This window comes from Macaca nemestrina, chromosome 10, assembly GCF_043159975.1.
Source record: "Macaca nemestrina isolate mMacNem1 chromosome 10, mMacNem.hap1, whole genome shotgun sequence".
NCBI lineage: Eukaryota > Metazoa > Chordata > Mammalia > Primates > Cercopithecidae > Macaca > Macaca nemestrina.
The window spans coordinates 91,573,541-91,591,573 of NC_092134.1; the positions used below are offsets into that span (position 1 = coordinate 91,573,541).

Below are 18,033 nucleotides of genomic sequence, written 5' to 3' on the forward strand. Positions count from 1 at the left end.
ATCTGCAAACAAGGATAATTCAGCTTCTGTTCCAATTTGGATGCCCTTTATTTATTTCTCTTGTCTGATTGCTCTAGCTAGGACTTCCAGTAGTATGTTGAATAACAGTGGTGAAAGTGGGTGGTGTTGAATGCATTTTTAAAAAGAAACTAGGTTGAGTTCCCAGAAGAAAAGAGCAGTGATCTGGCCTTAGCCTAAGAGGTAGTTTTTGGTTTTTATTTATTTATTTATTTTTAGATGGAGTCTTGTTCTGTTGCCAGGCTGGAGTGCAGTGGCGCGATCTCTGCTCACTGCAACCTCCACCTCCCGGGTTCACGGGATCCTCCTGCCTCACCCTCCAGAGTAGCTGGGACTACAGGCGCGTGCCATCACACCCAGCTAATTTTTGTATTTTTAGTAGGGACAGGGTTTCACCATGTTCGCCAGGATGGTTTCAATCTCCTGACCTGTGATCCGCCTGCCTCGGTGTCCCAAAGTGCTGGATTTTTTGGTATTTAATAAGGGAAAATTTAAAACGCCTATGTTTTCTAGCACAGAATAAGATAAATAATTTAAGGAACACTTTCACTTAATTGGAAAAGAGAGCAAAAAATAATATTTACTTTATTAAAAATAAAATATATAAATGTAAAAATAAAAGAAACCAAACATAACAGGATTACCTAGTGATGTAATTTCTGTATAGAAAGGAATATGAGGGAACAATAAGAATTCTGAGTTCAGCCAAGCTTCAGACAGAAGTGTGATAGTAGCAGAATTCTTAATTATTTTCAGTCTTCAATTTTTGGGAACGTGGGTCAAAAGAGTCTTGAAACCCTCCCTCCCTCCCTCCCTCCCTTACTTCTTTCCTTCCTTCCTTCCTTCTTTTTTCCTCCTTTCCTTTCCTTTCTTCCTTCCTTTCTTCCTATGCTTATTTCCTTTTTAAAGTTTAAAAAAATTTTTTGGGGGTACATAGTATGTGTATATATTTACAGGGTACATAAGATGTTTTGATAAAGGCAGGCAATGCAAAATAATCACATCATGGAGAATAGGGTATCCATTCCTTCAAGCATTTATCCTCTGTGTTACAAACAATTCAATTACATACACTTTTAGTTATTTTTAAAATGTACCATTATGCTATTGACTATAGTCACCCTGTTGTGCTATCAAATAGTAGGTCTGTTCTTTAATATAATTATGAGCCTTGACTTATCACAATAATTTGCATATGGGTGTTTTCTTTTTTTTATATATTTTTTATTTTTTGAGATGGCTTTTCGCTCTTGTTGCCCAGGATGGAGTACAGTGGCGCAATCTCAGCTCACTGTAACCTCTGCCTCCAGGGTTCAAGTGATTCTCCTGCCCCAGCCTCCCAAGTAGCTGGGATTACAGGCATGCACCACCATGCCTGGCTAATTTTGTATTTTTAGTAGAGACAGGGTTTTACTATGTTGGTCAGGCTGGTCTCAAACTCTTGACCTCAGGTGATCCACCCACCTCGGCTTCCCAGAGTGCTGGGATTACAGGCATGAGCCACACACCTGGCCTATGAGTGTTTTAATTCAAAATTTCCTCGTGACTAAATTTCCCTACAAATCTAGCTTTATATTTTACTGACTTTTTTTTTTTTTGAGACGGAGTCTCACTGTCACCCAGGCTGGCATTCAGTGGTGCGATTTTAGCTCACTGCAACCTCCACCTCCTGGGCCCAGGTGATCCTCCCATTTCAGCCTCCCACGTAGCTGGGACCACAGATGCACAGCACCATGCCCAGCTAATTTTTGTATTTTTTGTAGAGATGGTTTTTCACCATGTTGCCCAGGCTCATCTTGAATTCCTGAGCTCAAGTGACCTTCCTGCCTTGGCCTCCCAAAGTGCTGGGATTACAGGCATGAGCCATTGCGCCTGGCCGTTACTATTTTTTTTAAAAATAATATATTTTGTTTTACTAATTGGTATGCAGGGTTCTTGAAGTTTGAACCAGGGAGAAACAGAGGGTTGTCCAGAGGATATTCCTTGCTCTCTTTCCCACCTAGCCCACTCTACACTTTCCCTACCTTGTAGATGGAAATGTCAGCGAAATTCTGGTATCATATAGGAGGTTAAGACATCCTCATGAATTGGCTTTCCACCGCTTTTTTTTTTTCAATTTAAATTATTTATTTATTCTTAATCTTTCACTACTACTTTTTCTACTCTTGTGGCCTGTAGCAACGTGTTTTTGAGAATGAAGAGCATCACTTTACTCTTTCATTCTTCCCCGACTCTTTCCCTAGAGTTACTCCTCTGAATGAACACATGAGATTTTTGTTCAAACTAAACATTATTTTCCAACTTTTCCTCCAGTCCAACAAAATCTCTAGGAATCGGACTGTGGAAAATCGGGAAATACACTAGAAGACCACTAGGGGAGAGAATGAATTTTACTTTTAGCCTGAGTTTCTGAATCTTTGTGCTCTGCTACTAATCTGACTTATATTTCACTGATTGTAAATTTTATTTTAGACTCCAAGACCAGTCTGAAAGATTTTCATGTAACATTGGTTCCCTTTTTGCTTTCAATTTGAATTTGTACCACTCCATTTGGTGCTTATTTGTTCCTAGTGAGATAGCATGGTGTAATGGAAAAGAACAAGAAATAGAAATCTTAGAGGATTTCTATTTGAATTTTGGATCTTATTATTAACCATGTGGTAAATGAATATCTCCGAATTTCAGGCTGTTTGCTTTTTGAGGGGAAGTTGTTTTTTATTTTTAAATTTTTCTTACTATCTGTGGTCATCAGGCTCGTTGTTTATTTAAAAGAATAGAATAACATCTCCTACTTCATAACAATGTTATAAAGATTAAATTAAACATTTATTTATTTATTTGTAGAAAGAGGGGTCTCATTATATTACCCAAGTTGTTTTCGATCTCCTGGCCTCAAGCAATCCTCCCAGCTCTTCCTCCCAAAGCGCTGGGATTACAGGTGTGAGCCACTGTGTCCAGCCAAGGATTAAATTCCATTGTGCATAGACCTTTATAAAATGGAAGTCATGCAAAAAGGTTTTTTTTTTCCCTGCAAAAAGTTTTTGAATTTTACTCCGAAAAGGTGTAGAATTTAACTCCTTCTCCATAAGATGTCTTTTTTTTTTTTTTTTTTTTATTAAGGAATCAAGTACTTAAGGTAGAAGTGTAAAGAAAATGCTGAGCAGGCCCCCAAAATCTGCTCCAGAGTGATTTAGAGAAGATATTTAAACAAAATGAAAACGGCGGCCGGGCGCAGTGGCTCATGCCTGTAATCCCAGCACTTTGGGAGGCCAAGGCGGGTGGATCACGAGGTCAAGAGATAGAGGCTATACTGGCCAACATGGTGAAACCCCGGCTCTACTAAAAATACAAAAAATTAGCTGGGCGTGATGGCACGCACACGCCTCTAGTCCCAGCTAATCGGGAGGCTGAGGCAGGAGAATCACTCACTTGAACCCGGGAGGCGGAGGTTGCAGTGAGCCGAGATTGCGCCACTGCACTCCAGCCTGGAGACAGAGCAAAAGTCCATCTCAAAAAAAAAAAATAAATAAATAAATAAAGAAAAAAAGAAAACGCCCATTGATTGAACGCCTATTGTATATCCAAGATGTACTAGGAGCTATACGAAAAATCAAGATTAATCTTTTAAATATAAAATTATTGAGATATGGCTTAATTCTGAATCAGAGAATTTTCCAGATCATGGAGATCTCTATCTCCTAAACAACAAATTTTGATACTCTTAAATTACTTTTTCTCCACCTAAATTTACCTATTTGATAGGATGAATGAAGGTCAACATGGGTTAAAAATTTGGATATCAGTCTATCAGAGAATTAAGAGACTGGCATAGAGAAAAAAATAGATTTAGGAATACATACCTTCACGCAGTACATGAAAGAAACACCTAACTGTTGTGACATCAAATATGTTAAAGCATCTTCATAACTTAATTTTAGCAATATCAAAATGCAATGTGTAAATCCGGTTAATAATTAGAGGGGATGCCAGCATGCACACAGCTCCTCAAAGATAGCCAGTTAAGATGGTGTATAATAGAAAAATCATTTCTATTTTTGGAATGGTTTATATAATTTTTCAACAGAAAATTACAGGATTAGAAGGAACCTAAAGGGATAATATGGTCCAGTACCCTGATGTCAATAAATGAGTGGCTATTCTTCCTGATATGCTCTTTTCATAAAATTGTTGCAGAAATGAAAATTGCTTGCCTTCTCTTTTTGCCATTCCATTATTTTAACCATCTGTGGGTCAAGGAGTTATTCTTAATTATTACTATGTTTAGTTTCTTTGTTGAAATAGATAAGTTACAGTTAGTATCTTTTAAACTAAACATTTTTTGAGTACCAGTCCTTACTCTAGTTTCTTGGTACCATATCCTTCAGCTTTCTCTCAAAAGGTATTTTCATTATTATCAATGCTTTTCCTATCATTCTGGGTACTTCGTTAAGTTTATCTTCATTTCTCTAAGAAGTGTAAGTTGTAGTGGAAGGATTTAGTATTCTCGTGGTTTTTATTTGCCTGTCCTGCCTTTGAGAGCAGTACACTCCTTTATTTCTGAATACTCTGCATCCGAGCCCCTTGTCTGGCATGTAGAATATGTTCAATAAATGTTTATTGAATGCATAAATGTATGTTCTCATTCTCTTTACACATCTCGATAGCATGCTAATTTTCATTTTTTATCAGGTAAAGTAAGAAGGGGAGGAAGTGGAACCTTAAATTTGTTCAGTGACTTTCTCATGGTCACAGAACCACTACTTTTTTGGTATAGGGAGCCAAGGATCCAAATGGAAACTGCTACTATATTGAGCATTTCCCCACCTTGTATTTCATGGTGAAACTTGTCAACTCCCCAGATGCAATTTCAGCAGTTAAACGCATGATTTTTCCCTATGAATGTGTGTTTGTGTGTGTGTGTGTATTTTGAAGCCTCCCTTCCTCACTTTTTGGCACTGGTGCTGCTTTCTGCTTCCAATCTCCCCTCTAGCTGTTTCAGCCTCCACACTACAGCCAGAGTCTGCTCTCTAAAATGCAAATGTGATCATGTTACTTCCCTATTTAAAAACCCTTCAATGGTTCACTAGTGTCTTGCAGATTAAATTCAAACTCCTAGGTGTGCTAAACAAAGCACTCAAATATCTGGCCCCTTCTACGCTCTCATCGCTCGTCATATCCTCTCTTGCATTCACTTAGCTGGTGGTATCAAACTTCTCACGGTTCCCTACACAGGAGCCTGTTTATTGATCCTTCAGCCTGGAATTACTTCCCTTAACCGACTCAAGACTCTAGCGGCACCTTTGCTATGAAGTCTCTCTTGACCACACTCGCAGACAGAACTGATTGTTCCTTTGTGTGTGTCCCTTACGGGCCTGGATCTTAAGTCTGTATCATTGTGTTGCGCTTATTTACAAGTATCCGCTGTCCCACCCACGCTCCAGTTAGGCTTCTTTATACCCCTAGGTACTCACACAGCGCTTGGCCCAAGTGATGCTTTATAAATGGTCAATGAATGAACGTAGTGGAAACAGCTGAAGAAGAGGGAGAAGAACTGGGGAAGAAAGGAGAAGCTCTGTGGGGAGAATACTAATTGTTTTGCACATGCAAATAATGAGTTGTGAGGGAGGTCAAAAAGGTCAAAGGGAAGAGCCCTGCAGTACAGGAACTCTCTGTCTGCTGGCAGGCAAGGTCCGCATACCAAACACACGAAGCAATGAGCTTATCTGAGTGAAAATGGCTCGTGCACATTCTAGTATCACAGAAACTTACAGGCTGGGGGAGGATGGAGAGGAAAGTGGCCTAGTCAAGTGCCTTCTAAGTGCTAGGCGGTTTTCGTGCGTTAAACAGTTTAATCTTTATAACCACCCCACGATGAGGATAGTAGCTCCATTTTAGGGACGAAGAAACATGCTCAGAGAATTTAGGTTACCCAGTGTCACAAACCACCATGTGGAAGGACCATAATTAGAATTTAGGTCAACTGCCTCCAGAGCCGAGGCTTTCGCTCCACCTCTCTCGGCGGTCGAGACCCACTGGGCTCCCAGTCACCTGCGCGTCAGCCTGCGCTCACTCTTCCCCGCAAGCGCGCCGCGTTCCGCGCGCCCACTCTGCCCCCGGCGCGCCAGCCCTGCGTCCCTCCCACGCGATCTGCGCCGGCGCGTCCAGCCCTCCCGCCCGGGGGAGAGGCGGGGCTGCGTCGCTGCGGCTGACCCATGGGCGCACGGCGGCAGAGGCGGCGTCCGGGCTTCCGGGCGGGTTGTCAGCCGGCTCCGGCGCCGCGGCTGCGCTCGCCTAGGTGGTGGGCGGGGAGGGAAGGAAGGGAGCGGGTGCAAGGCGGCGGCCGCGGCGGCGGCGGCGGGGGAGGAACTTGTTGCGCCCGCGGCTGCGCGGTGCCGCTCCCTCAGCTCCAGTTCGCCCGGGCGGGCGCGGCGGCGGCGGAGACTGAGGAGCGCGGCCGGGGCGATGCGGCGCTACCTGCGCGTCGTCGTGCTGTGTTTGGCCTGCGGCTTCTGCTCGCTTCTTTACGCTTTCAGTCAGCTCGCCGTATCCCTGGAAGAAGGAGCGGGTGGCGGTGGCGGGAAGCCGCAGGCCGCGGTGGCTTCCTGGCTCGCGGGCGGCGGACGCGGCGCCGTGAGAGGCGCGGGCCCCGCAGCGCATCCCGGCGGGTCGGGCAGGTACGGGCAGTTCCCGGTGGGGGACGCGGCGGGCGCGGGCTCGGCCTGGCCCGGGCTGCTCGCGGGTCGGCGCCGCGCCTCCCGCGTCTTTCCTGCGGTTTCTGACCCCTCACTGATTTCCCTCCTTCCCCTCCGGCCGGGACTAAACCAGCGCTGCTCCCGCCTGAGAGTGTCCCACACTTTTTGTGTTTGTCTTTTGACCCAGTCATGCGCCCTTTAAAGCAGTTAGAAATTAATTTTCCGTTTTTTAAAAAAAGGATTCTTTGAAAATAAGAAGTGTTCACAAAAGCCTTGCTGCTGCCTGGCTAGTGAGAATTCCTTCTTGTTTCAGTGGAGTTCAAGTTGAGATATTTAAACAGGCTGGCGCCCTAGTTCAGTGTTTAAGGATTGTGCGTGTATGTGTGTGTGTTTTGTCTCTCATGCTGATTTTGCTGTGTTAACGCTTACACTTTTAAGCATTAGCCACGGTTAAATTTGGAAATGGCATTTGTGCGGGTTGTGAAATTTTCTTTTGGAAACACTATCTTTCTTGACAAATCGGTATTTAAAAAGCGACGTAATGACCTAGGTGGCTTTGCACAAATCACTGCCAGAGTAGGAATCGACACGAGATTTAAATAGAAAAAAAAATGTTTCTGTCAACGCATTATGAATGCTTGAAATCTGAGCGTTTACACTGCCTTGCAACATGGACACTTCCACCTTATGTATGGGCACCTCTCTGGCAACGACTGAAGTGCTCCCTACCAAGACTTGGCAAATGCTGCTTTGATACAGAAAAGTATAGGATTTGTCTGGAGAGGGAGTGTAGGTCAGCTGTGGGCTGTTTAACATCATTTTGAGAGTCGATGGTCATTCCCAGAATGAAAAGGGGAAGTTTGGGCAGAGTAGCAGCGTGGAAAGCGGACTTGTCATGTTTTTACCCTGCAATTTGATTACAGTCAGGGTAATTCCTACATCAGGACCCTCAGTTGTTTGTCTTGGGAGAAAGCATTCACTGAAAACTTGAATGAGCTCGTGAAAAATGACAGGTTGAAGCTAAACTGTTTATGGCCTAGTACGTTATTGTGAAGCATTTGCAATTATGGAAAATGGATTATATTGGGCAAAATTGTAAGGAGGCAACATTTTAATTAAATATTTAATGAAGTTAGACTGATGCTAGCATTGCATTTTTAGTGCCTTGGTCTTAGATATTTTATTTTGTGACAAAAATTTACAAATTTTGTTTACTTGACCAGTTAACTTTAATAAAATTATTTGAAATTTTTGAAAATAAGAGCCTCAGTTTCAATAAACATCCAATAGAATCATTACTTAAATGTTAAGTTTTATGTGTCAGGATTGAGTCAGCTGAAATGCTGTACTTTTTTAGGTCCTTTGAGTAGCATGACTCTTTATTTTAAACGAGGTGTACATCTAAGTTAGAACTAAAGGTGTATCTATCTGTCTTTGTAAAAATGTGATGAAGAACAACATGTCACCACATTTGTGTGCATAAGAAACCATTTGGGCAGAGGAACAAGGTGGAAAAGTTGGATTGTCAAGTTTTACCCTATGGTTTGATTAAGGTCATGCAAATTACTAAGACCTCAGGACTCTATTTTACGTATCGTCATTTATGACATCTTTATAGAAATCTCGTAGAGTGAAATCAACTTTTGGCAACGCTCGGTAGGTAGCTCACACCTGTAACCCCAGAATTTGGGGAGGCCGAGTGGGGATGATTGATTGCTGGAGACCAAGAGTTTGACACCAGCCTGGTCAACAACCCATCTCTACAAAAAATTAAAAAATTTTTAAAAATTAACTGAATGTGGTGTTTCACACCTGTAATCACAGCACTTTGGGAGGCCGAGGTGGGAGGATCACTGGAGCCCAGGAGTTCAAGGCTACAGTGAGCTATGATTGTACTAGTGTAATCCAACCTGGGTGACAGAGCAAGATCCGGTCTCCAAAAAAACAGAACCAAACCAAAACTTTTTTGGCCACCATGAGATATGGTATAGAAATCCCTAAGCTCTTCATGTATAAATCATTTGGCCAAGATCGAAAGCGAATCATTATTGGAGGAGGATTAGAAACCGTGTATCCTTTGATTGTTATACAAGAGCTCTTTCTGTAAAGAGAGATAAGGGTCTAATTTAGATAGTGGACTCAGTGCGCAGTGGGGCTATGGGGCAAGCCAGCAGCTTCCTGTTTTCAGTAGTACTTAGGTATTATTGCATTTTTGCCTTTTTTGATAACATCTTACTTGAAAGATTATAACTTATTATTTCTCTTATTTTAAACATGGAATCTAGGTTTGTACCCAGTTAAGTTCCGTTGTTTAGATCTTATAAAAACTATTCATAGTATAGAATTTCATGGCAACAAAATACTTGGAAAAGTGTTTCCAAGTCCTTGAAGTAAGAACTTTAAAATGAAAGGAACAGTTTTTCAGTGGAATCTCTTATCCATTAGTGTATTCTATTTGAAGCCATGATTTTAATAATCAGAAAATACATAGGTCTTGGAGTCAGATAAACCCGTGTTCTCAGTATTCTGGCTCTGGTTGCTGTGAGACTTTGCCTAAATTGTGTCAGTTGCCTGTGTTTTAATTTCCTCACTTGTAAAATGTAGATAATACTTATTTTTTTAAAGCTTTATTAGGGTATAATTGATAAATAGAAATTGTATATGGTTAAGGCATACAACTTGATAGTTTGACATACACGTACATTGAGAAATGATCACAGTCAAGCTAGTTAAACATTCATCACCTCACGTAGGGTTTTTTTTTTTTTTTTGTGGTGAAAGCACTTAAGATCTACTGTCATAGCACATTTTAGATATACAATACAGGTTGTTTAGTCACCAGGCTGTACATTAGATTACCTTACTTAATTTATAATGGAATTCTTAGTTGTCTTTGGTAAAATTCAATAAAACGATCTCAAGCAAAACATATTTATAGGCTTATACAGTTTTTGAATTGAAGGAAAAACTGCAGATAGCAGGGCAGCTCAAAGGACCTTAAGGAATGGGGACTCTTTTCCACTAACGACATAACTTTCTTCATGGGGTTTTTCTATTCTTGCAGGTTTTATTCTCTAATCTCAAATACAAAATCCTAGGAAAATGCTGTCATTGGACTTGCTTGGATTGCATGCCCGTTTGTGGACCAGTCAGTGTTAACTTGGGATGGGGAGCTCTGATTTGTTGACTGTGTCACTTGCACATGCCTGGTGCAGACAGAATAACATGATTGGTGTTGGAGAGAAGGGGTGCCTCAAAGGAGAAGAAATGCTGGGTAGGCAGTGGCTCTTCTACAAGAAGAGACTCAGGCTCTTCAGTGTGGACAGACTGTATTAAGGTGTTGGACACAAAGCAGTAGTTATTACCGGACATCAGTACTTCATATCACTTAGTTGCATTTTGGTTCCTTTTTGCATTTTAGTTACTCAGGGTGATTAAATTATCATATTTCACTGATGAGTCCTGACATTGATTATCAAAATTTTACGTGTGGCTATACAGCAGTATTGGTAGTGGGGAATCAAGAAATTACTAAATGTTTCGGTGATACCATTTCTGGACCTATCATGCCCTTGGAGTCTCCTCGTGTGTCTCCTTGTCACACAGGGAGGTAATTACCTCACTTTCTTTTTTAGATCTGGTTAGGCCATAGACTTATCATTTCTGCTGGATCCTGGGAACCCTAGTGTTGTATACTGAGAACTTAAAGAATAGAAAGTAAGGGTTTTGGAGTGACAGACTTCAGCTTTGCCACTTACTGACTGTTGACCTTGAACTTGTTTTCTTCATCAGAGAGAAGAGTATGATATTGAGTTGTTCGTGAGAATTGAAATTAAATATTAAATAGCTGGCGTAGAGTACCTAGTATGGTGCCTGACACAACAACATTTTAGCAAATATCATTTTGGTAATTTAAATTTTTTTTTTTTTTTTTTTTTTTTTTTGAGATGGAGTCTTGCTCTGTGGCCGAGACTGGAGTGCAGTGGCCGGATCTCGGCTCACTGCAAGCTCCGCCTCCCGGGTTTACGCCATTCTCCTGCCTCAGCCTCCCGAGTAGCTGGGACTACAGGCACCCGCCACCTCGCCCGGCTATTTTTTTGTATTTTTTACTAGAGACGGGGTTTCACCGGCTTAGCCAGGATGGTCTCGATCTCCTGACCTCGTGATCCGCCCGTCTCGGCCTCCCAAAGTGCTGGGATTACAGGCTTGAGCCACCGCGCCCGGCGGTAATTTAAATTTTAAGTTGGGATTTTTTTTTTTTTTTCTTTCCAATTTCTGACCTCTGGGAAAAATTCTGGTCGTTGGGCTCCAGTTAAGACCTGTTAAATCAAAATGCCCTGGCAATGGAGTCCAGGAATTTATATTTTACATATGTGCCCCAGCTTGTTGTGATAAAACCAAAAATTGAGAATAGTTTGGGCACTATTTTCACACTACTGTTTTTAATGAAGTTCCCCCTGCCCTTTTTTTTTTTCTCTTTCTCTTTTTCTTTTTTTTCCCTTTTTCCTTTTTTTTTTTTTTTTTGAGGCAGAGTCTCTCTTTGTCGCCCAGACTGGAGTGCAGTGGAGCCATCTCTGCTCGCTGCAAGCTCCGTTTCTGGGGTTCACGCCATTCTCCTGCCTCAGCCTCTGAGTAGCTGGGACTATAGGCGCCCACCACCACACCCGGCTAATTTTTTGTATTTTTAGTAGAGGTGGGGTTTCACCGTATTAGTCAGGATGGTCTGGAAATCCTGACCTGGTGATCCGCCTGCCTCAGCTTCCCAAAGTGCTGAAATTACAGGCGTGAGCCACCTGCCCAGCCCATTTCCTCCCTTTTTTCTGCAGTTATGTTTGAAGAAGAGAGTTGAGTCGGTGAGCAGTAAAGAGAGTTGAATTACTTACTAAAGCCATTTTAATCTCTGCTTTGTTATTGCAAAAACATCTTACTTAAAACCAGTGCCCTGTACCTTGTATTTTAGGTCATTGAAGGATCATAGTGTCTACGTTACGTATTTGTGAAGTGTTATCTTAGTTTGATTGGGCTGCTATAACAAAATACCATCGACTAGAGAGCTTAGAAACTACAGAAATTTATTTCTTTCGGTTCTGGAGACTAGAAATCCAAGTCAAGGCACCAGCAGGTTCAGTGTCTGATGAGGACCCACTTCCTGGTTCATACCATAGATGGCGCCTTCTCCCTGTGTTCTCACATGGTAGAAGACATGAGGCAGACCCCTTTTATAAGGACCCCCCACTAATCCCATTCGTGGAGGCTTTGCTCTCATGACCTAATCACCTACCCAAATGCCCTACCTCGTAACATCATGTTGGTAATTAGATTTCAACATATGAATTTTGAGGGGACACAAACATTCAGATCATAGCAAATGCTTAGTGCAGACCTGACACATAGTATTTAATAAATACTAGTAATTAATTAAAATATTCCGTGCTTTTGGGGGGGAAACTTACTTGGCTTATGAAAAAATAATAGGTACTTTTGATTTAGAAATCTTATTTTTTAATTTCTGAGACAAGGTCTCACTCTGTCATCCAAGGTGGAGTACAGTGGCCTGAGATCATGGCTCACTGCAGCCTTGACTTTCTGGGCTCAAGTGATCCTCCCACCTTAGGTTCCCGAGTAGCTGTGACTACAGGCGTGCACACCACACCTGGCTTTTTTTTTTTTTTTGTGACAGAGTCTCGCTCCGTTGCCCAGGCTGGCGTGCAGTGGCATAATCTCGGCTCAGTGTAACCTCCGCCTCCTGGGTTCAACCAATTCTCCTGCCTCAGCCTCACAAGTAGCTGGGATTACAGGTGTGTGCCAATCTGCCCAGCTTTTTTTTTTTTTTTTTTTTTTTTTTTTGTATTTTTTGGTAGAGGTGGGATTTCACCATGTTGGCCAGCCTGGTCTTGAACTCCTGACCTCAGGTGATCCGCCTGCCTCGGCCTCCCAAAGTGCAGGCATGAGCCACCATACCCTGCTTAGAAAATCTTATTTTAAAGCAGTAAGATCATTATCTTTATGCCATACCTATTGAAAGTACTTCCCCCTAGGTATAAACTTAAATTTTATTAATTATGTGTGTACTGTATGAGGTTTACGTTTTGTTTTTAGATTGGCTACTTTTTGCTTTATCGTTTTTTACCTTTGTTATGCATGGGAAAGCTTTCTACCAGTTTTTTTTTTCCCCTCCTTTTTTTACATTTAAATCAATCTGGCTTTGTGGGGAAGCTACGCGGGTAGAGGAGGTATATTGTGTGATGCTAACTGTTTCTTTGAAATGGTTAATTGTTTCAGTGTCATTTATATATAAACAGCCCTTTTCCTACTTGCCGAGGATTAATGAAATTAGAAATTTAAGAAAAAGGTCTTGGAGCTAGAAATTAAGTTGTCTGGAAACTATTTATTTATTTTCTTTTTTTCTTTTTGAGAGGGAGTCTCTGTCGCCCAGGCTGGAGTGCAGTGGTGTGATCTTGGCTCACTGCAGCCTCCGCCTCCTAGGTTCAAGCGATTCTCCTGCCTCAGCCTCCTGAGTAGCTGGGACTACAGGCACGTGCCACCATACCTGGCTAATTTTTTATTTTTAGTAAAGACGGGGTTTCCCCATGTTGGCCAGGCTGGCCTTGAACTCCTGACCTCAGGTGATCTGCCTGCCTTGGACTCCCAAAGTGCTGGGATTACAGGTGTGAGCCACCGTGCCTGATCTGGAAACAATTTGGTTGAAAATTAAATAACAGTAATTTGGCATATCATGGGAATGGCCTCCTTTAGTATGTCTGTAAGCATCTTTGCTTCTCTTGCACAGTCACAGGGTGGGGATACATGTCTTGAAGTTGCATTGCTGCTTTGCAGCAGCACTTCATTCATACTGTCATGTATTTATGCTGAATATGCCTAAATTTGTCACTGACTTTTTTTTTTTTTTTTTTTAAATTTGAGATGGAGTCTTGCTCTGTCACCCAGGCTGGAGTGCAGTGGCACGATCTTGGCTCACTGCAAGCTCCGCCTCCCGGGTTCACACCATTCTCCTGCCTCAGCCTCCCGAGTAGCTGGTACTGGTGCCCACTACCACGCCCAGCTAATGTTTTGTGTTTTTAGTAGAGATGGGGTTTCACCGTGTTAGCCAGGATGGTCTTGACCTCTTGACCTCGTAATCTGCTTTTTTTTTTTTTCAAGATGGACACTCTGTCGCCCAGGTGGGAGTGCAATGGTGTGATCTCGGCTCACTGTAACCTCCGCCTCCCGAGTTCAAGCGATTCTCCTGCCTCAGCCTCCCAAGTAGCTGGGAGTACAGGTGCATGCCACCAGGCCTGGCTAATTTTTTGTGTTTTTAGTAGAGATGGGGTTTTACCGTGTTAGGTAGGATGGTCTCGATCTCCTGATTTTGTGATCCTCCCACCTCGGCCTCCCAAAATGCTGGGATTACAGGTGTAAGCCACTGCACCTGGCCTAATTTTTCTATTTTTAGTAGAGACAGGGTTTTACCATGTTGGTCAGGCTGGTCTCGTATCACTGACTCTTTAAGTTTTGCATGGTTTTCACTGAAGCCTCCTATCATGGACATTTTGAAATGAAAATTACTTTTTCTAGTTTGACTTAAAAGTGTAACCAGGCATGGTGGCTCATACCTGTAATCCTAGCAAGGAGGCCACGGTGGGTGGATTGCTTGAATCCAGAAGTTCTAGACCAACCTTGGCAATATGGCAAAACACTCTCTCAACAACAACAAAAATACAAAAAATTAATTGGGCATAGTGGTGTGCACCTGTGGTCCCAGCTACTCCAGAGGTTGAGATGGGAGGATCGCTTGAGCCCAGGAGGTTGAGGCTGCAATGAACCGTGTTCGCACCACTGCACTCCAGCCTGGGCGACTTGCTTATTTATGTGTGTGTGTGTATATGTATGTATAAAAAACATTTTGTAATTGGATTTAAGTAAACTTCAAGTTCGACAACTGTTATTGTGCCGAGCGTTGTTTTATCACATGTAAATATATGTAACCACCCCCACAGTCAGGATACAGAATTGTTTCATCACCATGAAGATACCTTGTGCTACCCCTTAGTCAGTTGTAGACAAGCTTTAATCTTTATGCCTTGTTAAATTTGAGGATGAGCCATAGTAACGTTTTATTTGTTTGATCCACAGTGAAAAACATTCCCTTTTAGGACTTCAGTGCTTTTGAATGTCAGTATGGGTATAGTGAAGACATATCCACCAACTCATATTAACACTTTGCCCCATTAAAATTATTTAAGAGTTACCTCTTTGAATGTTGGATTTTAGTATTCTGCTTTCAACAGTTTTAAGCAACTAATAGCCAGAACCTAGATAACTACCTTTACTTTTCCAATATTTTCAAACTTTATTTTTTGGCCTGAAAGTACACGTGCTGTCTTCAGATGAGTTGCTTTTGCTAATTTATCTTATTGCTTCTAATAAGCCACTGATACGTCGTAAATTCTCAGTGTGAGTTTCTCCTCTTTAAGTTCTCAGTGTGAGTTTCTACTCTTTATCTTAACCTCCAAAACCAGTTTTTCAAAGTGGGAGAATGGATATTTGGGAGTTAAGAAACTGTAAACAAATTACTTCACTCCTTACAGCAGTACCTAACTGTTTTACGATTTTTTTTAATGCCATGCAGCATATGTATTCACTGGTGCATGTGTTCTTATATTTCCAGTAAAGAAAGAAAAACAACTTTCCTATATACTGTGTGGTTTTTGACATTGAATTATGATCAAGAAATTTACCTGTAACTTGATTTTTCCCATCCAATTTTGACTGCATTAAACCTTTGTGAAGTTAATCATTACCCCTAAAGAAACCCTGTATCTGTTAGCAGTAACTCCCACCTTGCACTCCTCAGTCCCCGAGTCCTAAGCAACCACGAATCTATTTTCTGTCTGTAGAGGTTTACCTGTTCGGGGCATTTTACATAAAGGAATCACACAGTATGTGGCCTTTTGAGTCTTTCTTCTTGGTATAATGTTTCAAGGTTTATCCGCTGTAACATGTATCACTGTATTTCATTCCTTTTTATGGACAAATAATAGTCCATTGTATGGATATACCACATTTTGCTCATTATTTGGTGGACATTTGAGTTTTTTCATACTTTTTGGCTATTATGAGTGATGCTGCTATGAGCATTCATGCTCAGTTTTTCTGTGAACATGTTTTCAGTTCTCTTGAGTATATACTGAGGAATTTAATTGGTGAGTCATGGTTGCACAACTCTGAATATACTAAAAACCATTGAATTATACACTGTAAAAGGGAATTATGTTTGCATTATTCTGCTTTGCTTTGTAACAACCCCACACATCTTAGCAGTTGACAATAGCAAGCATTTATTTCTTGCACACATTACATGTCTATGGCTATGACTTTGCTTGATATATCTTCTCATTCTGGGATCCAAGCTGAAGGAGCAGTCCATACATGCCTGGTCTCATGGTAGTGGATGAGGAAGAAGCCAGATTGAACAGCACAATCCCATGTGAAGCTTCTACTTTGATGCCACAGTAATCATGTCTTTTTGTATTACTTTGGCCAAAGCAAGTCACTCGAATAAGGTCAAAGTCCATAAATGATGCAGGGATATATGCCTCCCCTATCAGGCAGGCAAGGCCCATGGTAATGAATAGGGTTGTATAATCCTTTTACAGTTAAATGTGGGGAGTGAATAACTGAACAGTAATACAGTCTACTACACAAATAGAGATTGCCAGTTAAGGAGAAAGAAAGAGTAATTGATGCAAGAAGGTCTTTAACGACCCCTGAGAAGAAGATGGGCTACAAGGGGATGCGTATGGAGTTGGTAGTAGGCATGAGACTAGCTAAGAGGAAGACAGTTAATTTATATTTCTACTAATCAGCATAGTCATGTCATTAACTGTTCTTCAGTATTCATCTGAGAATGTGAGTGAATGGCTCAGTTTCAACTGAAGATTGTGCTGAAAAGGTACGGTGAAAGGAGGTGGTGCAAGTTGTAGGTATAGGAACATGAATGGATGAACCATATGACGTCTGAGTAGGGAGGGAAATGGGTAAAGGAGGAAGCTTATACTTAGGAAGCATGTGATTGGAGGGCTGAGTGATTTCCACACATGTAACGGGATATAAATAATAAGCCTAGGCAGCAAAGCGAGACTTTGTCTCTACAAAAAATTTCTAAAAAATTAGCCAGGTGTGTTGGCACATGCTTATAGTCCTAGATACTTGGGGACTGAGGCAGGAGGATGGCTTGAGCCCAGGAGATTGAGGCTGTAGTAAGCTGTGTTTATACCACTGCACTCCACCCTGAGGGACAGAGCAAGACCCTGTCTTAAGAAAAAAGAACCATAATTATTAGATCAGAGACTAGTCTGAGATGAGGTATTGGATTGCAGTTTCAGGTGATGACAAGGTCCAGGATTTGCCATTTTTTACTTTTCTCTCTCTCTTTTTGTCAGAGAGGGTCTGTGTCACCCAGACCTGGTGTACGTTGGCGTGATCACAATCACTGCAGCTTCAAACTCCTGGGCTCAAACTATCCTCCCAACTCAGCCTCCCAAGTAACTGGGACTACAGGCACACACCACCATGCCCGGCTAATTTTTTTTTAAATTCTTTGTAGAGATGGAGTTTCGCCATGTTGCCCGGGCTGGTCTTGAACTCCTGGGCTCAAGCGATCCACCCACCTCGGCCTCCTAAAGTGCTGAGATTACAGGTGTGAGCCACTGTGCCTGGCCGGCATTTGCCATTTTTAACTGAAGGGAAAAGGAGGTAAGAGTTACTGGAGTTAAACAATTGTGTAACCTGGGTGTTGGTTAGGTCTCCCACATTACAGTATGTGAGATGACATTCTGTTGTTCCCCACTAGACAGTATGATCCATGTCCATTTTACTCACTATTGTGTTGCCAGTGTTTGGCCTGTAAACGTAGTCATTCAGTAGAAAATTTATTGATTTACCAAATGAATGGTTAGAGGAAAGTAGGATTTGGTACTGAGACAAGGACTGTGAACCAGATGCTAGTCTTCTGTGAGTTGGGGAGGAACCAGTAGGTTGGTGGATCAGAATGGTGTGGCATTGTGGCCCTATTACATGGCTAGCAGTTGATGCTGGCTTTTGACTAGGAGCTCAGTGGAGGCTGTTGATCTGCATTCTCTCAAGTGGCTTTTCCATGTGCCTTGGGCTTCTTACAATCTAAAGATCAGGTTCAAAGAGTGTTCCAAGAAATAGGATGTAGAAGTTTTAAGGCAAGGGCCAGAACGTTGGCACAGTATTATATTCAGTATTCTATTTGTCAAAGCAATCACAGAGCCCACTTAGATTCTGGATAAGGGGAGTT

The 18,033-nt window shown here is 41.9% G+C and overlaps 1 protein-coding gene across 3 annotated transcripts in view; it reads left to right on the forward strand.

The window, feature by feature from the left end:
• The first annotated feature begins 6,416 nt into the window (after window positions 1–6,416).
• LOC105470129 (glucoside xylosyltransferase 1) overlaps window positions 6,417–18,033 on the forward strand; it is a 141,982-nt gene continuing 130,365 nt past the window's right edge. For 2 of the 3 annotated variants that reach the window (XR_011609227.1, XM_011721908.3), the window contains exon 1: window positions 6,417–6,692. Coding sequence is in view for 2 of the 3 variants with exons in the window: in XM_011721908.3 (XP_011720210.2) it covers window positions 6,481–6,692 (212 nt within the window). In the remaining variant the exon portion in view is untranslated. The remainder of the gene's footprint in view (window positions 6,693–18,033) is intronic. The other variant, XM_011721909.3, reaches the window with a different exon arrangement.